The sequence below is a fragment of the Dipodomys merriami genome, unplaced genomic scaffold (assembly GCF_024711535.1).
Source record: "Dipodomys merriami isolate MVZ:Mamm:240054 unplaced genomic scaffold, mDipMer1.0.p SCAF_55, whole genome shotgun sequence".
NCBI classification, from domain to species: Eukaryota; Metazoa; Chordata; class Mammalia; order Rodentia; family Heteromyidae; genus Dipodomys; species Dipodomys merriami.
In genome coordinates this window covers 1,024,917-1,043,818 of record NW_027206124.1, presented here as the reverse complement: position 1 = coordinate 1,043,818, position 18,902 = coordinate 1,024,917, and the positions used below count along the sequence as shown (strand labels likewise).

The 18,902-nt window shown below is 48.0% G+C and overlaps 1 protein-coding gene across 1 annotated transcript; it reads left to right on the top strand.

Moving 5' to 3' along the window:
• The first annotated feature begins 915 nt into the window (after window positions 1–915).
• Window positions 916–17,377, top strand: Eif3d (eukaryotic translation initiation factor 3 subunit D). The gene is made up of 15 exons (XM_069999430.1): window positions 916–1,029; window positions 3,605–3,737; window positions 5,545–5,590; window positions 6,618–6,754; window positions 7,554–7,639; window positions 8,181–8,253; window positions 10,620–10,732; window positions 11,411–11,543; window positions 12,217–12,364; window positions 12,947–13,077; window positions 13,817–13,902; window positions 14,017–14,146; window positions 16,239–16,381; window positions 16,526–16,809; window positions 17,231–17,377. The coding sequence occupies exons 2-15, from the start codon at window positions 3,615–3,617 to the stop codon at window positions 17,242–17,244; spliced, it is 1,647 nt and encodes a 548-aa protein (XP_069855531.1). The 5' UTR covers window positions 916–1,029; window positions 3,605–3,614; the 3' UTR covers window positions 17,245–17,377.
• Window positions 17,378–18,902: the final 1,525 nt, after the last annotated feature.

Sequence of the window (18,902 nt, the reverse complement as noted above, 5' to 3'; positions counted from 1 at the left end):
TATCTGGCACTCTACCTCAGCTTGGCTTTGGGCTGGTTTCACTGATGGCAGTCTCATGGATTTCCTGCCTGGGCTAGATTTCCCCACCTTGAGCATCTATAATAACAGGCAAGAGCCACCGGCGAGAGACACTTTCTTTTTCTTTTTAAACCCTTTATTACCTCCAAATTACAGCAAAGGAAACTAAAGCCCAGAGATCCGCATCCTTAAATCATCGGTCCACGAGTGACCCCCTCCCCCCCCGGCCCGCCCCCCTCCCCCCCGGCCCGCCCCCCTCCTCCCCGGCCCGCCCCCCTCCCCCCCTCGGTCCGCCCCCCTCCCCCCTCGGTCCGCCCCCCTCCCCCCCTCGGTCCGCCCCCCGCCCCCCGGATCCGCACCCTCATAGGGCAGACCCGGACACCTCCGTCCGACACTCGAGCTTCAGAGACGTGGGTGAATGGTTTGAGCCGTGGCGGCCACCCCGAAACCGGCAGCTTGGACACGCAGCTCGCTTTACCCGCTCTGAACCTCTACAGCCACCTCCCCCGGTGGCCTCCCCGGCTAAAACACAAAACCCAAACCAGGAAGGACGACAGACGCTACCGAAGCAGCTCGGCCTGCCGGGCCTGAGCGCCCAGCCCGGAAACGCCGTGCGGGAGCCGCGGGGCACTGTGGGAGAAGGCGGGCCCGGCCGGCCGTAAAGCATTGTGGGACTCAGCGGGGCTGGCAGCCGCTCCCCGCCTCCGGCTTCCCTCGCACCCCGCACGGCCACGTTTCCATTCCAAACGTTTAAGGGGCGTCCCCGGACACGACCTGACGTAACAGCTCCCTCCGCTTCTCGGCGACGGAGTTCCGGGTGCAGCCTCGCTTTACGGCTCGACGTCCTTCCGGCGGTAGCAGGGACGCAGTTTACGACAGTGCCGGCCGTGTTTACGGCGCCGTTGTGGGCGCGCGCGTTTCCTCTTTTCCCGGTTCCTCCCTGTCGGCCCGGCCGTGCTGTCTCCGGCCCCGATAATCTGTCGCCATCCGGGCCGGCCGAGGCCATCGCAGGTGAGCGACGCGTTTTGTGGTGTCTCGCGGGCCTCCGGAGCCAGCTCGGGCTAGGCCTGGCTTTCGGGGACCTCCCGGAAGGGACCCCCTCACGTCCTCCACCGTCGCTGGCCCTCCGCTGGGCGGGGCCCCAGACCCGGCACCCCGAGGCCCAGGACCCAGGATTCGGCCTTGGGGGGCGGGGGGAGGGGGTAAATAACTCCAGCCTGTGCTTCGTGGGCTGGGCAGACTTGCTTCTGTCACTTAGCCCAGCTGAGCCGCGGGTGGTTTCAGCAGTGGCCGTGGACTCTGCGTGGAGCGTTGGAGAGGGGTGGGGAGGGCCAGCTGAGTGGTGCTGTACCCCTGAAAAGTTCACTCCAAAAGTCTTCCCTGTTCTCTGAAACGGGTGGTCAAGGTTGGAGTAGAGCCCTTCTGAAACATCCCAACCCCCAGCCCAGGAATTGATGGCCTTGCATCTCTTAGGGGCCGTGGTGATCCACACAGGACCCCTGGGACTGCCCAGTTGATACCCCTGTGCCCAGTCCCTCTGACCAGGACCGCTGTCAGCGTCGCTTTAGTGAAACTGTTGCTTTCCTCTTCGCTCCGATCTGCTCTTGTAGTTTTACCTGTGCAAAAAAAGCCAGAGCACTTCCACTTCCTGGCTCTCCTGGGATCTGATGCAAGTCCAGCCTGGGTCCCATTTCCAAATCTGGAGCTCTGGAAGCTGGATCTTTTTTTAAAACCGTCTTTTGAGACATCATTGTTGTGTTAGACATAATCTAAAACTCCAGCTTCTCCCCAAATCCTCCCCCCACACACACAGGTGCGTAATTATTATGTAGTGGAAAGAAAGCCAGGCTTAGGCAGGTAGTCCTGAAAATGAAATCTTACTTTGAAATGATGAATAGATGTGACTGACATTTACATTTTTCTCTCTTAAAATGGAAATGTAGGAGAGTTAGTGGTGTAAATGTGGCCAGAGTTATGCATGAACAATGTAGGAAGTCAGTAAATACTGAAGTTGAGAGCCACACTGTTGCCCTCTGTTCTCTTCCTACAGTTTAGCGTAAGTTTACATTTGGAAGATAGAGCTTCTAGCTTTACTCTGTTGTTTATTAACTGTAAAAAGCCTCCGTCTCCTTTTCATGGAGCATTGACAGCTTAAGCCTACTATACCTCTGCTCTTTGATTTCTCTTGTCTGTGTAATTAGTTTGCCAGGGAGTTGCCATGGTTGATAAATGCATTAGTCTTTTGAGTTTGGCTTGGATGGAGACAGGGTTTCACTGTGAGCATAGACCTTCAACCCCCCTCCAAGGCATTCATCACTACCCCTGGCCAAATGCTTGGGGTTTTTTGGGTTTCGTTCTTTTGCTATTGGCAGGGTTTGAACTTAGAGCCTTGTTCTTGCAGTCGACTGCTTTGCTTGTGCTTTACCACGTAAGCTGCACCTCCATCCTGGCTTTTGCTGTTTATTTTGGAGACAGAATCTTGTAGACTTTTCTGCCTGGGCTTGCTTTGAACTGTGATCCTTCAGGTCTCAGTCTCCTGAGCAGCCAGGTCTCAGCTCCTGATTATAGGTGTGAGATACCAATCCCTCATGGCTATGAATGGGGTATTGGATAAATGCCTGCTACAGAACTTCTGGTCTTTACTCTCTGAGATAAGGCACAGCATTACACAGAGTAGACTCTAGAACCACACTGCCTGTGTTCATGTTTCTCTTCACGTAGCGTCGCAACAATGCTTTGGACAAATTTCTCACCTGAAGTGGGGACAGTACTGGCCCCTACTTCACAGTGTTGTTGGAAGGGTTTAATGAACTAGTACATGCTAAGCCTGAGAACAGTACTTGGCAATTGTAAATCTGTTAACATTTGACATATGGCTACTTTTGGCCTATGGCTTACAGTGGCCTCTTGGCCTCCTGGCAGGTTTTATGCTTGCTTATATCCTCTTGATCTGTACACGGGATATGCACTGATGACAGGAAATTAAGAGAAAAGGAAAATGAAGTTTTAGAGTCTACTTAAAGATCCTTTTTTTTTTTGAGCACTGCCTAAATGTGTTTTTGTAAGTTTGAATGATGATGATCATTTTATAAAGAAAGTATTTTCAAGTGTGATAAGCACAATAATCCTGTTATAAAAACTGTTACCTACTTTGCAGACTTAAGAGACTGGGAATTAGGGAAGTCTGGTGTTCTTTAGTTTGGTGATGTTTCTGACAACAGAATCTTGAGATGTTAGGATGTTTTGTCAGATATGGGAGACACCACTCAGGTGAAGAAGCATCATTATCTTCTATGATACTAGGAAAAATAATTCCAGATTGAGGTGTGACACTCCATCAAGTATCAAGTAGAGCTATCAGTGAGAAGGAGGGTGCCCTAAAGTTAATGCAGTATGGTAACAACTCAGGTCTGTGAGCAGTTTTTGGAGTTTTAAATATTTGCAGAATTGTAAGTAGTGTGACAGTTAAGGGTACTGTTTTGTTTAGCATTTGACGAGTGTTAGCTTTAATATATTTGCTTACTCTTTGTGGGAAGGTGTTTTATAGTGAGGGCTTCATACATCTCAAGAATATTTGTTTTTGAAGGTTTTAGAAGATGGCGAAGTTCATGACACCTGTGATCCAGGATAACCCCTCGGGCTGGGGTCCCTGCGCCGTTCCTGAGCAGTTTCGGGATATGCCCTACCAGCCCTTCAGCAAAGGAGATCGGCTAGGAAAGGTACTTGCTTGTCAGCAAGAATCTGGCTGTCTCTGGAATCTGCAGGTCTCCAGGAGACACTGTTTAAATTTTAGTCTCAAAAGTGTGACCTCCAATCCTAGGGCTGGGAATGTGAAGTCCTGGGTTCGATTCCTCAGCACCACATAAACAGAAAAGGCCAGAAGTGGTGCTGTGGCTCAAGTGGTAGAGCACTAGCCTTGAGCAGAAGAAGCTCAGGGACAGTACCCATGCCCTGAATTCAACCCCCAAGGATGGGGAGAAAAAAGTGAGCCTGTGAAAGTATTCCCTGTTGGTCCAAATGGGTCAAAGACCTCAAGGTAAAAAGCAGAGACCCTGAAAATATTACAGGAAGGGATAGGGGATATGCTAGGGCTCCTCGGTACAGGTCCAAATTGCCTAAAGATCCAGAAACAACAAATCAAAGAAAGTCTGGATAAATGGGATTACGTTAAAGCTTCTGCATGGCAAAGGATATAGCTAGCAAGATATATAGAAAACCTACAGATTGGGAGATCTTCACTAGCTAGACAACAGATAAGGGTCTCATACCAAAAATATACTTAGAGCTAGAAAAATTAACACACACACACCCAATAACAAATCCCCAGAGAAACAGCCACCCCATTAAAGAGAATTTTCTGGAGAAGAATAAGAATGGCCAGTAGACACATAAAGAAATGCTCAGCATCGCTGGCCATAAAAGAAATGCGAATTAAAACCACTGTTGGTGGAACACCAACAGTGTAGTAGTGTTCAACCTCTGGAAGGCAGTATGGAGGTTCCTCAAAAGACTGAACATAGAACTCCCCTATGATCCAGTAATCCCACTCCTGGACATATATCCAGATGACCTCAAAGTAGGCCACACTAAAGCTACCAGCACAACAACTATGTTTGCAGCATTATTTACCATAGCTAAGATATGGAACCAACTCCAATGCCCCTCAGATGAATGGATCAAGAAAATGTAGGAAATTTACACAATGGAATTTTATGCATCTGTCAGAAAGAATGACATCGCCCCTTTCATAAGGAAATGGAAAAACTTGGAAAAAATCTTATTAAGTGAAGTAAGCCAGACCCAAAGAAACATAGGCTCTATGGTTTCCCTCATTTGCAATGATTAATATAAGCCTAAGTTAGACCTGACAGGGAATCATAATAGCTTGAGAGCTACGAACATAGGACCATACAACATGATGCTAATTGAAGTGAACTCCAAGACATGGAAACAATTGGTGTTTTCTTTTTTTTTTTTAAGTTGTCAACCTTGATGTTGCCGACGTACTATATCTAGTTCTTCTTACTTCATTTTCCTTTTTCCATTGGTTTATCCCTGGCAATCTGTCTTTCATTCTGGTACCCTCCATCTTGTATATGCATTTATCTGATTGGGAGAAGGGAGGGAAAATAACAAAATGCTGAAAGAATTACAAAAGATGACCCATTGCAACAATGATACTCACAGGACACTATGTCAGAAATGAACTTTACAACTTCATGGAGTGGGGGGAAGGAAGGGATAGTGGGAGAACAACAATGGAGTGGGTAATAATGTTCAATGAGAGATGTACTTTACTCGTGTAAAGGTAACCCCTCTGTACAACATTTTTACAATAAAATTAAATTTTAAAAAATATTCCGTGTTGGTTGCAGCTAAGTCAGAGCATGACCTCTGAAAGTTGTCCCAGAATGGCATTGCAACCTTCCATCATTTTCCACACAGTCCCCCCTCACTTGCTGACATTTATGGGTCTACAGAAATTAGCCTAGTTGATCAGTGCATTCTCTTTATTGCTCTTAACAGGTTGCAGACTGGACAGGTGCCACATACCAAGATAAGAGGTACACAAGTAAGTAGTAAGTGGGGCTGCCCAAATCAGAGTCTGGAGAATTATCATTAGTTTGAATACCAGGAAGGAAAAAAATGCTAATAATAACTGATAGTTGGCCGGGCACGATGGCATGTGCCTATAATCCCTTGGGAGACCAAGGCATGTATATTAGGAGTTCCAGACAAAGCTGGCTACATAGGAAAATCCTGTCTTGGACAGATGTGTCTTGATCTGTGAACACTTAACAAAATTTTAAAAATAGCCTCATGAGAGTTTTCCCCCCTCTTTGGCCACAGACCCCCTTTAAGAAATCTTTTAAGCCAGGTACTGGTTGGTAGCTCATTCCTGTAATCCAAGCTACTCAGGAGGTTGAGATCTGAGGATTGAGGTTCAAAGATGCCTTATTCTGAAAAGTTCATGAAACTCTTACCTCCAGTTAGTTAATGAAAAGCTAGAAATGAAGCTCTCTCTCAAATGGTAGAGCATTAGCCTGAGGCAAAAGACATCAGGGACAGTGCCCAGGCTCTGAATTCAAGTCCCAGGACCAGCACCAAAAAAAGCCTATTGAACACATTGCCACTTTGCATTTTACTATTTGGGACATTCTGAATCTGGAGCCATCAATGAATTGCAGGCTTAAAAGTCCTGGTAAAGTAAAGAGGTTTATCTTGGTGACAGTTGAAGCACTTAGAAGTAAGTACTGGCTGGAATTGTAAAATAAGATATCTGAGTTCTGATCAGCAAGTGAGTTTATCTTGGCACATGAGGCAAGTCTTCCTTGGGAACCAGGTGAGGCGGTAGTGGTATGCATGCCCCCTGCCTGGTTCCCCAGTTTCAGTAAATCTCAGCTCAGATGCTGAGATGGTACGGCTGGCAGAGTGTGAAGTGGGCTAGCTGCAGTTCCTCACATTGCTTAGGAAATTCTTTTCAAACTTGAATGTGCTGGGGGATCCTATTTAATGTTGGCCCAGTTGAGTAGGTCTAGGCTGAGACAGGAACTTGTAGACAGTTGCCAGATGATTGTCACTGTCACCTTGGCCTCCAGATAAGTACTCCTCTCAGTTTGGCGGTGGAAGTCAGTATGCTTATTTCCATGAGGAGGATGAAACTAGCTTCCAGCTGGTGGATACAGCACGCATGCAGAAGACGGCCTACCAGCGGAACCGGATGAGGTTTGCACAGGTAGGCAGAAGCCAGCAACCTGGCCAGCTTGGGACTGCCAGGGGTCACCAGCTGCCAGAGTATTTCTTGTGAGTGCTAAATAGAAAGTATGGCACAGTTTGGTGGAAACCAAGTGACAGTCCAGTGACAAATTGTATCACATTGAAATTGAGTAGTTTTTGTTTTTTTACAGACTGCCACCAGTGACTTCAGTGTTTTCAATGAAAGGAAACCTGCTAAATATATTATAGTTTTCTATCAGCATTGACCATGATTTATCTGGGGACCTGTCTTTCACATTTTCGCTTTGGTTTTATATTTCAACCCTTGAATAGAATATGTGTTTGACCTTACCGTTTTATTAATATTCAACTCTATAGCCTACACAGAGTTTGGTGTCCTTCTCACCTCTCCCTCCTTTTTTTGTCCTGGGGCTTGAACTTAGGTCTGGACACTCTCTGATTTCCCAGTCACTTGGAAATATACTTCTATGCTAGGAAGGGATACTTGCACTGGGTAGAAAAGTACATTGCACCCACTGACTCACTTAATTGCTACATGCAGACTTTATTAAGTAGATGATCCAGTTTGTCTGCGTCTTTGGGGCAAAAATAGAACTCAAATATGACCCATAAACCCACTTGAGTGGAATGCATTGTGGGAATGTGAGTTCCAGGCAATTCCAGCTCTACCGTGCCTACTCCACAGACTGCTGGTACTGTAAAGGCACAGTACAGTGTGAAACGGTTTTACACCCTAAACTTTTAAAGATCTCCCATTAATAGCCTATTAACAGCCTTTGTGTCTTCCTGATTTATAGCGGAACCTCCGCAGAGACAAAGATCGGCGGAACATGTTGCAATTCAATCTTCAGACATTGCCTAAGAGTGCCAAGCAGAAAGAGAGGTGAGGTTCCACACACACACACACTCCAGCCCTTCCAGAACAAAGTGTCCTTCCCAAACTGGCCATTCCCAGATAGCACAGGGCCCAAGCAGGCAGATAGCTTCTTCCCCCTTACTGCATAAAAAAGCAATTTCCAACAGCCAGCTGCCACCTTGAAGCCTGTTCTCCAGTGTCAGTTCATAGCAGGTAGCATGTGCAGGAAGTGGCTTGTGGTGGACTTGTATGCTGAGGGGAGTGAAGCCCGTGAGATGAATGACTCAGCTTGCCGAGGCTTCGTCCTGCATCCTCAGCATCCTCAGCTGTGGAGAACCTCAGCCATCACACCCCTGGCCGAGGCCTCCACAGGTGGCCACTGAAGGCTGAGTGCTATAATTTGGTCAGTGTTGGGGGACAGTGTGCCTCTGCTCACGTCCCCAGTTAATGCCCATTTGGTCTTCCTTTCTGGAAGCCCTGTTTTCCGTAGTCCAGAGAAGAGCAGCTTCTGTCTTCTGAAGCTCTGACTTGGGGCTTTGCACCAAGATCACCGTATTTGTCTTTTCAGAGAACGCATTCGACTGCAGAAAAAGTTCCAGAAGCAATTTGGAGTGAGGCAAAAATGGGACCAAAAATCACAGGTAATGTATGCATACCAAAATTCTGAATCATGTGCTTTAACATTCACCTCCTATTCTCCCCAGCCCTCAGCTGCTACTGGTCTACTTTGTCTCCTAATCTGAACATTTCTCATTGGTGGAATTATGTGACCTGTGGTATAATGTCATGGGACTGGTTTTTTCTTTCTTTCTTTTTTTGCCAGTCCTGAGACTTGAACTCAGGGCCTGGCTATGCCCTGAGCCTCTCTGTGGTCATGGCTAACCTTCTACCATTTGAACAATAGTGCCATTTCCAGCTTTTTCTGAGTAGTTTATTGGAGATAAGAGTTTCATTAACTTTCCTGCCCAGGCTGGCTTCAAACCATGATCCTGAGATCTCAGCCTCCTGTATGGTTTTGGTTTTTGTGCCCATCCTGGAGCTTGAACTCAGGGCCTGGGTGCTGTTCTTGACCTTTTTTGCTCAAGGCTAGCACTCTACCACTTGAGCCACAGGTTTACTTCCAGATTGGACACAAGAATCTCAGAGGCTTTTTTGCTTCTGGGTCTGGCTTTAAATTGTAATCCTCTGCTCTCAACCTTGAGTAGCCAAGATTACAGGTATGAGCCATCAGCACCCAGCTCATGTGATCTTCCTTGATATTCAGAGAATTGATCCCAAGATCTCCTAAGAATACCAAAATTTACAAGTGCTTAACTTGTCTTATGTATGATTATATAGTTTATGTAGAACCTGCACTTCCTTTCCACACATTTCTTAAATCTTTTCTTGATTTAGCCAAATGCTTAGAACCATAATATTTCCAATTTTGAAACAGACTGCTAGTTAAGCACCATGGTCCAAAGTAAGAAACTGAGCTTCCTGTCAGCACTTAGCATCAAGTTTGGAGCTTTTTAGGGTGGACATTTTTGAGTAGGGATGCTCAACCTATGATGTCTAATACAATGTAATATTAATATTAACAGGATTGGGGGAGGGTGGGGGAGTTGTGGGGCTTAAGTTCAGGTCCTGAGTGCTGTCCCTGAGCTCTTTTACTCAAAGCTAGCATTCTACCACATTGAGCCACAGCTCCACTTCTGGTTAATTGGAGATAAGAGGACTTTTCTACCTGAGCTAACTTGAACTACAATCCTCAGAGCCCAACCTCTTGAGTAGCTAGGATTATAGGCATGAGCCACCAGCACACGGGACCTGGGTACCATCCCTCAGCTTTTTTGCTCAAGGTTGGCACTCTACCACTTGTGCCATACCTCCACTTCCAGCTTTTTTTTATTGGTTAATTAGAAGTAAGAGTCTCTTGGGTTTGTCTGCTTATATTGGCTTTTAACTAGGATCCTCAGTTTTCAGTTTCTTGAATAGCTCTAATTATAGGTTTGAGCCACTGGCACCAAGTTCTTTACCCAAGCTGGTCTTGAGTACTTGGGCTCAAAGGATCCTCCTTTCTCAGCTTCCCCAGTAGTTAGAGATACAGGCACTCCTGGTACCCTGAAATATTTTCAGTCTACACTTAATTGAATCTTCAGGTGTAGGACCTGTAAGTATGAGCCTACAGAGGGCCATCTGTACTTTATTCCTTTTTTAGAACCAAATAATAACCTTGTAAAGATACACCATGTTTTGTCTAGCCATTAACCAGTTGGTGGGCAATGTGGTTATTTCCACTTTGGAGGTGTTTGGAATAATGCTGCCATGTTTGTGTGGATGCTGAGAATAGTAGACACATATAAGCACAAATGAAGTTAGAGTTGTAGAAATTACACTTTGCTGGATGTGATATTCGCTATGTCAAAATAGTTGTCAGAGATGGACCTGGTGGCTCACATTTGTAATCCTAGATATTCAGGAAGCTGAGATCTGAGGATCGCAGTTCAAAGCCATCCCAAACAGGAAAGTCCATGAAACTTATACCTCTAATTAACCACCACAAAACCAGAAGTGGAACTGTGGCTCACAGTGGTAAAACGCTAGTCTTGAGCAAAAGAGCCCAGGGACAGTACCCAGGCTCGGAGTTTAAGCCCTATGACTGACAAAAAGAAAAAAAATAGTTGTCAGGGGTACTAGCTAAGGCAGGAGGACTGTGAGCTCAGAGCCAGCCTGGACTACATAGTGAGATTCTATCTCAAAGTGTGTGGGGGTGGGGGACATAGTTAATACTTTGAAAACATTATCAAGGAATTGCTCCATGTTCCCTGGGTGACATCATTACCCATGGTTGATTTCCTCTTTCCCAAGATCCTTCTAGACTATCAGCTCCTAGGAGCCAAGGTTCTGTCTTCTAAAACAGCCAGCACCATATTTATCAAAGAAAACCCTCTCATAATGCTAACTTGTTTTTTACTTGGACTTGCGTGGACTGTAATTTTTCTCCTCCAATGGTTTTCCACTGTAGAAACCCCGAGACTCTTCAGTTGAGGTCCGTAGTGACTGGGAGGTGAAAGAGGAAATGGATTTTCCTCAGCTGATGAAAATGCGCTACTTGGAAGTTTCTGAGCCGCAGGATATGTGAGTAGCTCCTTTCGCCGCTTTCCTTAAGTCCAGGGACTCCAGAAAGGCCTTGAAACCACTTACTCAGAAGACACGGATAAGATCACAGAAAATTTCAAGCAGTCAAAAAACAGCATGAAAAGCAGAAGTTTTCTAGTACTAAACTTCAGATTGCTTACAATTTCCTGGCCTCCTTTGCAAAGGAGAAATAAAATTAAGTTATCTAGCTCTTTGCAGAGAGAGAAAAGGAACAAAGCTGAAAGAAAAGCTGAAAAATGTCTTTCAGTTCCTGCCTCCTGACAGAAATGCAGTGAGATGGCCTTATTAAAGCTCTTTGGGCAGGACTATGGCAGTCAGGAGCCTGGGTCTGACAGCTCTAAGAGCCTCTTGCCTCAAAGGACAGGGGAATGGAGCTACTTCAGCGGGGGCTCAGAGCACCACTTCAAAAATCTGCTCGCCTGGATACCCCTGCAACTGAACACTAGTTACTAGTTATCCTGACTTAAAGTGGAGGGATTGGGCTGGGTGTGGTGCGTGCACTGTGTTCTGCAAGAACAGAGCTGAGCCAGCTCTCTGGGCTCCCTGAGGGTTCTGCTCCTGTTCCAGTGAGAGGCTCCAGTGCCTTATGTGTTAAATGGCTTGAAAGGAAAGGGGCTCATGTTCCTGTTTATTTGCATCTCTTGCCTGTTCTTGCAGTGAGTGTTGTGGGGCCTTGGAATACTATGACAAAGCCTTCGACCGCGTCACCACAAGGAGCGAGAAGCCCCTGCGGAGCATCAAGCGCATCTTCCACACCGTCACCACCACTGACGACCCTGTCATCCGGAAGGTTTGTGGCCTGCTTCTGCAGCCCAGCCCTTACAGAGCAGGGGATTGTGTGGGCAGCCCTTAGTACTCCGGGGGATTGGTTCCAGAAAATACCCCTGTGGATACCAGAATCAGGGTGTTGAAGTCCCTTATATAAAATAGCCCAGAGTTTGCATTGTAACGCAAGCACTGACTGTACACTTTTAGTCATCTCTAGATGACCGTAATACCTCAGACACTCTTGTATGGCAGTGTGCATTCAGTACAGATATTTTTTCTTCTCTGAGGATTTAGTTGAATTCTTTATCCAGAGTGCACAAGTCCACAGGGATCACAGCACACATGTGGGCCTCCACTGAGATCCTTCTGTGCCACACTTAAGTGTTGGGTGAGTGAACAGGCACTGCACTGGGTAACCCTAGAGTGCTGGTTAGTTAAGCAGAGCAGACCTAGATGCCAGCTCTGCTGTGCTGACTGGCTTCATTGCTCCAGGGCTTTAGTTTTCTCATCCATAAAAGGACAAATGTATTTATTGCCTGCCTTTGAAGTGAGTAGACAGGTGTCACGAAGCTTCTGGAGGAACCTAGTATGTGTTTTGTGTGGGTGACAGCCAGCATGGTGACATCACAGTTCCCACCCCATGAAGGGTTGCTGCACCTCAGCGTCCTCAGCGCTTTCTGTCGTTTTCCTTGCAGCTGGCCAAAACCCAGGGCAATGTGTTTGCCACTGATGCCATCCTGGCCACGCTGATGAGCTGCACCCGCTCTGTGTATTCTTGGGACATCGTCGTCCAGAGAGTCGGGTCCAAGCTCTTCTTTGACAAGAGGGACAACTCTGATTTTGGTGAGAAGGCTTGTCTGGGGAACAGCTCTGGGACCTTGGGACTTGTGTGGGCTCAGAAGGAGTCCCTAGTCCTTGGGAATGGGTAGAAAATGGTCTGCTTTCCTCTGGGGCAATAGCAGTGTGTCCACAGTCCTTCCTGCCTCCTTGCAGCTCCGGCCTTCTGAGCCCTCACAGCAGCTGCTCCTGGCCATGAATGTGCTCGCTTGACTTGCCCTTTCCCTCCCGTTCTCACATGTGCAGAATTCATTCCATGGGTTCCTTTCAATCCCTGCCTGTGCACACCATAGATGTATTTGGGTCACACTAAAAAAAATGACAGCTTCAAAACAAAGCAGTAGAATCCTGTCCTGAGCCTGAAGCCACTCCTGTAAGGGCCACACAGTCTCTCGAGGGATCCACAAAGATGGAAAGGGGACAGCTTTTTCCTAGTGAGTAGATTAGTTATTGTCATCCGAGAGCACCTGCTCTCGCCTGTGAGCCCCACATGTGGAAACGACGCTAGAAGAAGGCAGCTCCCACCAAACTGTGCACATTGGCATGATTCTGGATTATGTGGGTGAATGACTGTGCTGTTTTCTACAGACCTCCTGACTGTGAGTGAGACAGCCAACGAGCCCCCTCAAGATGAAGGTAATTCCTTCAACTCGCCCCGCAACCTGGCCATGGAGGCCACCTACATCAACCACAACTTCTCCCAGCAGTGCTTGAGAATGGTGAGTGTGTGGCTGCACGCGAGCACTGACAGTGCTTGCCACAAGGCTCTGGGCTTGGGTTCACTGGGGCTGGCACAGCCCGCCTGTAGCAGAGGTCAGGAGCTGGCTCACGGTCAGACTGCCTGGTGTTGAACCGCAGGTCCACCGAGGAGGTGTGTGGTCGCATGCCTCTTTCCTTCCTGAACTATTACAGGGTTTATTTTGGGTACCTGTCTTGGGGCTTTGAACTTAGGCTGTAGACACTGCCCCTGAGCTTTTTTTACTCAAGACTGATGCTCTACCACTTAAGCCACAGTTCCAATTCTGGATTTTTTTGGTGCTAAAAATAAAAGTGTCAGACTTTCCAGCCTGGGCTGGCTTCAAACTGAAAGCTTCAGATCCAAGCCTCCTGAGTAGGATTACTGGCTTACAAAGTTGCTGTTTTGACAGATTGTTAAGATTCCCTCAGTTGCTTAGCCAAGTGCCTTATTGTGTATAGCTACATCTCTGTATGTCCTAGGAATGGATTTTCACCATTCTGTAGAATGGATATTATATGCATAACTGTCAGGGACAGGGACAGGCGTAGTTGCTAATGCATTGTTGGGGTCTCTTGGAGGTTGGCAGGCAGGAGAGGGAGAAGAACATGAAGCCCAGCGAGCTCAGAGCCTTGAAGGCTGCAAGGAGCAGTGCTGGGTCTGGCTGATTGGGTTGGGAACAAGAATGAGCACCATCTCATGACAGCTTTGCCATTTTTCAGGGGAAGGAAAGATACAACTTCCCCAACCCAAACCCGTTTGTGGAGGACGACATGGATAAGAATGAGATTGCCTCTGTTGCCTACCGGTATGTCTGTCTGCCTTCTGTGGGGGTGTGGCAGAAGAAGCCAGAGCCTCTGCTGGGAGGGGGAATCCCTGAAGTGAGGGTCTCTGTGACCAGCCAGTTTCTCCTTTGCTGCAGTTACCGCAGGTGGAAACTTGGAGAGGACATTGACCTCATTGTCCGCTGTGAGCACGATGGCGTCATGACCGGGGCAAATGGGGAAGTATCCTTCATCAACATCAAGACTCTGAACGAGTGGGACTCCAGGGTGAGGCACCGCTCTGCACTTAGCTACCTGGGCCTTTATTCCTCTGCCTAACCTTCGGTGACTGGGAGCAGAGCACCCCTAAGTTGAGAGCTGTTCCCCTTGTTTTGCATATAGGCGGCCGAATTCCCCTTCCTTGGTGCTTTCTTCCTCTCCATTCCTTCCTAGCCTGTTTCTCTCTTCCGCCTGCAATTTGTCTGGTTTTGACCTCTTCATTATTTCCTACTGAACTACAGGATTTGAACTACAGATGTAACTCAGAATCAACTCTTAAATGCCTTAAAAGCAATAGGCGCCAGGCGCTGGTGGCTCACGCCTGTAATCCTAGCTACTCAGAGACTGAGATAGGAGGATCGAGGTTCAAAGCTAGCCTGGGTAGGAAAGACTGTGAGACTCCTATCTCCAATAAACCACCAGAAAACTGGAAGTGGCGCTGTAACTCAAGTGGTAGAGCTCTCGCCTTGAGCTGAAGGGCTGAGGGACAGTGCCCAGGCCCAGAGTTCAAGCCCCACGACCAACTTAAAAAAGAAAAAGCAACAGGCTTCCTCTGCTTCTCCTTCCATACTCCCTCCTGCCAGTGCTCATGGCTGTGGAGCTCTGGTTCTTCCTCCAGCTACACTGGCCAGTGTCCCTGGTTAGAGAGGACAGCAGTGCTCAGTTGCCATTATACAGAGCAAAGGATCCTGGTATCCCCTGTGAGGATCCATCCCCACGCAGCTCTGCCCTAAGGAGTTCATGCAGCTTTGCATAACAGTAACAGAAGTCTCCATTTGGCTGTGGAGCGTGGCTTAAATGGAAGGCCCTAACTTCAATCCCTAATACCCATCACCACTTTAAAACTCTCAGCTCTGAAGGGCAGAAGTCTAGTATGTGGCTTGGTTCTGTGTCAAGGATGTCACAAGGCTGAGATCCAAGAGATCTCATCTGTGCACTCTGGAAGAAAGTGTACTTGGGCTCGTTGCAGTGGTTGACAGAGGTCCTGTCCTTGCCCTTGTAATTGACAGCACTGTAGCTTACTACTGTCCCTTGTGCTTGTTGGGACATCTTTCTCCACTCCATTTCCCTTTGTCTCTGCCATTTTTTTTGGGGGGGGGGGGTCCGGTTATGGGGCCTGAACTCTGGGCCTGGGTGCTGTCCCTCAGCTTGAGCCACAGCGCCACTTCTGGCTTTTTTTCTTTTTTTGCTTATGGGGTGCTGAGGAATTGAACCCAGGGCCTTGAGCATGCAAGGCATGCGCTCTACCACTGAGCCACCTTCCCAGCCCTTTCTTTGCCAATTTTGCTGTTATTTTCATTTTGATATCATAATTTGAACTCAGGGCCTAAGTACTCTCAGATTTCTTGCTCACAGTGGGTGCTCTACCACTTGAACCACACTTCCACTTCCTAAACTGTGTGGTGTGTGTTTGTGTGTGTACACACACATGTATGCATGCATGCATGTGTATACCAGCACTAGGGCTTAATCTCAGGTCCTGCTTACTGTCCCTTAGCTTTTTCTGTTGAAGGCTGGCACTCTACCACTTGAGTCACACCTCTACTTCCAGCATTTTTCTGGGTAATTGGAGATTAGAATCTCTTGGGAGTCCAAGAGATTAGAATCTCTTGGGACTCCCGTACCAGAGCTGACTTTATCTTCATTGCTCAGCCTCCTGAATAGGATTACCACCAGTATTCAGTTCCTAAACTCTTCATAAAAAGAACCTCCAGTATTTTGCAGTGAAACAGGACAGTCTTGGAGCTCTGCTTCCCACATCTGTAAATGACATAGATGGAGATGTCTGGGGAAGTGGCAGGCTCTGAGACTGGCCTGGCCTGTCCTTCCCTCTGTCCATCAGACCAAGACCACCATCTCCCATCTGTAGTCTACCAGTGGTCTCCACTTAGCCAAGTGTGTGTGACATGTGTGAAGCCCTTTCTGTCTAACATGAACTTTCCTCTGCTGTTCATGTGGCAGGCACTGTGCCCATCTGTCTTGTCCCCACTCTCTCCTGAGTGCCCTGCTGGGCACAGGGAGAGGCCATCCTGTCTCTTAACCCTGTCTCCAGAGGCATTCCCCAGGCCTTGGCACTCATAACCGGCTTTCCCTCCTACAGCACTGCAATGGTGTGGACTGGCGGCAGAAGCTGGACTCGCAGCGTGGGGCTGTCATTGCCACTGAGCTGAAGAACAACAGCTACAAGCTGGCCCGGTGGACCTGCTGTGCTCTGCTGGCCGGATCCGAGTACCTCAAGCTGGGGTGAGAGCCTTAGCCAGGAGCTGGGGGGCTGGCTAGGGAGGCAGGGTAGGAAGAAGTCTGGGGATAACAGCAGAGGAGATGTCAGATGTCACCACATAGCCGCCATGCACCCCTGCTCCAGCACTGACCTCCCCTCCCTCTCAGTTACGTGTCTCGGTACCATGTGAAGGACTCCTCGCGTCACGTCATCCTGGGCACCCAGCAGTTCAAGCCCAATGAGTTTGCCAGCCAGATCAACCTAAGTGTGGAGAACGCCTGGGGCATCCTGCGCTGTGTCATCGACATCTGCATGAAGCTGGAGGAGGGCAAGTACCTCATCCTCAAGGACCCCAACAAGCAGGTCATCCGTGTCTACAGCCTGCCCGATGGCACCTTCAGCTCAGATGAAGACGATGAGGAGGAGGAGGAGGAAGAAGAGGAAGAGGAAGGTGTGTGTGACTCCCCCCCCCCCGCCCCCCCCAGTCTAGCATGAGCTGGGGGCTGGCAGGGGAGCTTTATCCTGACAAAATTTGATGTGTTCTTTGGGACTTAAGTCTGGAGTAGCTTTCACTCAGCTCCTGGAGCCTCCTCCGAGCTTTAGATCTCAGAAGGGTGGGAAAGAGAACAGCCTATAGAGACTGCCCAAAAATTCCCTGTGGGAGCGGGGTTCTAGAGGAAGGAAGGTCAACCTGACCACCACAGTCCTATCAGCTGGTGGTTTTACGGTCGGAGGGATCGGCTGGGTGAGCACCCAGAAGGCTCATCTGCTGAGTAGAGGCATTGAGAACCCCTGCAGTTCAGACCCGGGAAGGAAAGGGACATCCGATCATCCAGCATGGCTTATTTCTCTCCCTATTTTGTGTCTTTCAGAGGAAGAAACTTAGAGGAGACGGTGAGCAAGCTGGAGTTCATGATGCTGCCGAGCCTAGCGGGCCTTGGCCTCATCAAATGTCTGCCTGGCTCCTGTCCTCTGGCATGTGGCAGATGGAATAAAATTAAGTCTGTTTAGTGTCTTCATCACGTGCCTCCTTTCAGTCATGATTTACAGCTCCATCTTGGCTCAGCAGCTTGCATCTGGAGTTTCCAGGCTGGGCCCCTTGTGCTCTTAAGCATTGTTAGATTTGCAGTCCTATTCAAGTTTCATTTCTGAAACCCCCTGTAATGATTCTATTGTGGGTAGTGTCAAGTTGTTTTGTTTTGTTTTGTTTTGTTTTGTTTTGTTTTGTTTTTTTGGGTCCGGTCGTGGGGCCTGAACTCTGGGCCTGGGCGCTGTCCCTCAGCTCTTCAGCTCAAGGCTAGCGCTCTACCACTATGAGCCACAGTGCCACTTCCGGCTTTTTTCTTTTTGCTTATGTGGTGCTGAGGAATCGAACCCAGAGCCTCGAGCATGCAAGGCAAGCGCTCTACCACTGAGCCACCTTCCCAGCCCTCAAGTTGTTTTTTGTTGTGTGTGGTTTTGTTGTTTTTTTTCCAGTCCTGGGGCTTGAACACAGCCTGGGCACTGTCCTTGAGCTTCTTTTGCTCAAGACTAGCATTCTATCCCTTGAGCCACAGCACCACTTCTGGCTTTTTATGCTTATGTGGTACTGAGGAATCAAACCCAGGGCTCCATGCATGCTAGGCAAGCGCTCAACCACTAAGCCATATTTCCAGCCCAGTAGTGTCAAGTTTGAAGTAACTTACAGAGGTCCCCACAAGGAGTCCACTTGCACAAGCACAAAGGTACCCCAAGACCTGGCTGTTTCCTGGGGGTGTTCACTATGAGAAACACAGGCACAAGTCTCAGAAAATCAGCTACTCAGAAGATGGATTTTGCAGATGAGGTTCAAAGCCAGCCAAGGCAGAAAAACCCATGAAACACTATCTCCAATTGAACAGCAAAATGATAGTCTTGTGGTTCAAGTGGGAGGGTGCCAGCCAAGTAAGAGCTTGAGGAACTGAGTTTAAGGCCTGGTGCTGGCATAGAAATGAAGTAGGAAAGGCAGGTGCAAACCCAGGAGGCTGAAATCTAAGGATCTCCAATTAACCACAAGAAAACCAGAAGTGTAACTAGCTCAAAATGGTAGGCACAAATCTAGAGCAAAGAGCACAGGAACAGTGCCCAGGCCCTGAATTCAAGCCCCACGATTTGGGGGGGAAAAAATGTAGGAGGGTGAGTGTGGTTCTAATCCCAATTAGGACCAGAAGGTTGTGGTTTAAAACCAACTCAGGCAAAAAGTGTTGGGGTATAGTTCACATGGTGGAGAACCTACCTAGCAAATGCAAGGCTCTGAATTCAAGCCCCAGTACTGGGACAAAAAGGCTTGAAGCTGGACCCTGTATTTCATTCCTGTAATCCTAGCTACTTGTGTTGAGTTATAAGGATCACGGTTCAAAGCCAGCCAGGAAAGGAAAGTCTGTGAAGCCTACCTCCAATTAACCGCCAAAAATCAGAAGTGGTGCCATGGCTCAAAGTCATAGAGTTGCTAGCCTCGAGCAAAAGAGCTCAGGGACAACATCCAGACCCTGAGTTCAAGCCCTACCACCAACAAAACAAAAAGGC

What these genes read in the sequence shown, in the direction of transcription:
- Eif3d (XM_069999430.1), top strand. Translation starts at nt 3,615, where the DNA reads ATGGCGAAGTTCATGACACCTGTGATCCAGGATAACCCCTCGGGCTGG. An exon ending in GTTTCTGAGCCGCAGGATAT is followed by an intron (nt 10,733 to 11,410) that starts GTGAGTAGCTCC and finishes CTGTTCTTGCAG; the next exon opens with TGAGTGTTGTGGGGCCTTGG. An exon ending in GAGGGACAACTCTGATTTTG is followed by an intron (nt 12,365 to 12,946) that starts GTGAGAAGGCTT and finishes TGTTTTCTACAG; the next exon opens with ACCTCCTGACTGTGAGTGAG.